The 2,418-nt window shown below is 51.5% G+C and overlaps 1 protein-coding gene across 1 annotated transcript; it reads left to right on the top strand.

The window, feature by feature from the left end:
- Nucleotides 1-1,926, top strand: J4E82_006963 (uncharacterized protein; the record flags this gene model as incomplete). The annotated part of the gene is made up of 2 exons (XM_051733212.1): nt 1-437; nt 492-1,926. 2 exons carry the CDS (start codon nt 1-3, stop codon nt 1,924-1,926), a joined length of 1,872 nt encoding a protein of 623 aa, XP_051587096.1.
- Between the last annotated feature and the right edge of the window lie 492 nt (nt 1,927-2,418).

The following is a 2,418-nucleotide window of genomic DNA, read 5'->3' on the forward strand; positions in this document are numbered from 1 at the left end:
ATGGCGGACGATGAGAAAAGGGTGTTTGCGCTGATCAGCGCCATCGGCACCATTCGGGACCGGCTGCGACAAGACATTGATGGCTTGCGACAGATCCACAACCGTTGGAAAGATGGCAATGGCTCGTCCATCAACCTCATCGCGCAACTAACAGCGCTGAAGTCTAGTCTCGGCAATATACAAGACTGGCTCAACTATGCTGTCAACGATCTGCATCCACAACTTCTATCGGATTTGGACGTACTGACGCACTCTTGTGGGATCCTCGTGCGCCATGTAGATGCCTTGAATGTTTGTCTTGGTTACCGAGATCATGGTCCCGTCGATTTCGCCGCAAAGTTAAAATACCGCGTCGCTATCAGATCGATGGAACGACTGCAACAGGTGGCGCGAAGACAGAACGATGCCGTGAACCTGTTGCTTGCGGCATGTCATTGGTGAGCCACTAATTTGCTTTTTATATGCCGTTCCAGGATTCTAATACCACCCAGCACCGCGCAAGCACAGCGGAAGATTCTGCTCCACAAAAGCCGCCAGATCAGAAAGGAAGATGCGGCAAACCTTAGGACTCTTTCCCAATCCTCAGGCTTGAATGGTGCTTGTATCACTGGTCTTGCACAACTATCACGATTTATTCAATGGCTGAGACTCTTGTTCCACATGAAGCTCGCGCGAAACGAGTTCAACGGGGCCGTCTCGCCTACGGATGAGGAGAATGAGGAAATGGCAGCAGCCACTCGTTCCGAGGCAATAGATCGCGCTTTGCAGAGAGAAGCTACCAACCTTCGCCATGAGACCAAGTTGGTTCTCGTAGGCAATACACAAAGCGGCAAGGAACTCATCATGCACCAGCTCAAAGTGCTATTCACCGAAGGCTATCACTCGACTGAAGAGCGGTTGAAATACCGCTCCGCAATCTACCAAGTCATACACTCACTCATCCAATCAATCACAAACCTACTCAAAGACACCGGCGTCACGCTCTCCAAAGAACTAAACCACGACTTCGCCATCCTACTCCACGAGCTAGACACAGCAAAAGAAGGCATAACCCCCGACGCAGTCAAAGCCATCACAACAATCTGGTCCTGCCCCGAATTCTCCAAACTCTACGTCCGAAACTTTGAAATCGACTTCCCACAATACGCACCCTACTTTGCGCAAGAAGCACCGCGCATCGCCGACGCAGACTACGTCCCCAGCGAAGCCGACATCATCCGCCTCAACCAATCCATGCGCGGCATAAACGAAGCACGCTTCAACTGGGACGAACTAGACGTGCACCTCTTCAACATCCGCGGCTACGTGCCCCAGCACTTCCGCGAGCGCTGGTACCACCAACTCGACGAAGCAACTGCGGTTATTTACACCGTCGACGTATCCCTCTACAACAAACCCAGCCCCCAGCTGCCCAACCAATCCATCCTCGTCCACGAATTCGAAGCCTTTGAGACCTGGGTCAATCAACCCGGTTTCGCACACTCCTCCATCATCCTCATTCTCAACAACTTCGCACGCTTCGTCAGCAAAATGGCATATGCGCCCCTGGAGAAACTCTTTCCTGACTACGTCCGGAACGAGTCTGATCCGGAATTATCGGCGCGCCAGTATATTCTCAAGCGCTTCAAGAGTAGAAATCATCAGTGTCTGCCTATTTATTCCTTTTGGGTCGATTTGGATTCGAGCGATAATCAGCACTTGTATCAGGCGTTGAAGAGTACGCTGAGCAAGGTTCAGCAACAGCAGCAGCTGGAGCAGCAGCGTAGGGCGACGGAGAACGAAGAGGAGGGGGGAGCGTGGGCTTCTAGTGTTGGGTCGGTTGCTGCTACTGCTGAGGCGGATTCAGATAGGCCGGTTACGAATGGGGCGTCCAGGGCGAATTTGTTGAGTCCGAGTCGCAGTAGAGGGGTGCTGAGGGAGAAGTAGGAGATCAATCCGGATTAGGGCTGCTTGTTTGAAACGACTCGAGCGGTTGGGTTGGGCGATGGTTGGGTTAGATCTGTGATAAGGGTGATGGGTTAGGTACGGGATCTAGAAGGGGGTGTTCGATAGTTTGCATCTTGAGATTGGCGTTTTTTTCGTCTTTTGGGTTCGAGATACCATGATTACGGGCGGTTGTCATTTCTGGGTATACACATAGATATATTTTTCAAGCATGGCGAAAGACGCCGTTGCTGTTGTTCGACATGGGCACATCATGTGTAGACCGACTTGTCGAAGAAGAACTATGTTCTTTTACTGCTAATGTCTAATACTCATACCATGTTTCAACATGAATACGTGTGCTCGCGTACTAGAATAGTCGCAACGATGACAACGACGGTAACGCGATACACTACCTTGGCCCTCCTCAGTAGAGTTGGGCAGCCCCCGTGCAGGAAGGGTAAACGGTCAGCTGACATCACGTCAGTCCCTGAT

Source organism: Alternaria postmessia (assembly GCF_024291825.1).
Source record: "Alternaria postmessia strain BMP 2775 chromosome Unknown scaffold_43, whole genome shotgun sequence".
NCBI lineage: Eukaryota > Fungi > Ascomycota > Dothideomycetes > Pleosporales > Pleosporaceae > Alternaria > Alternaria postmessia.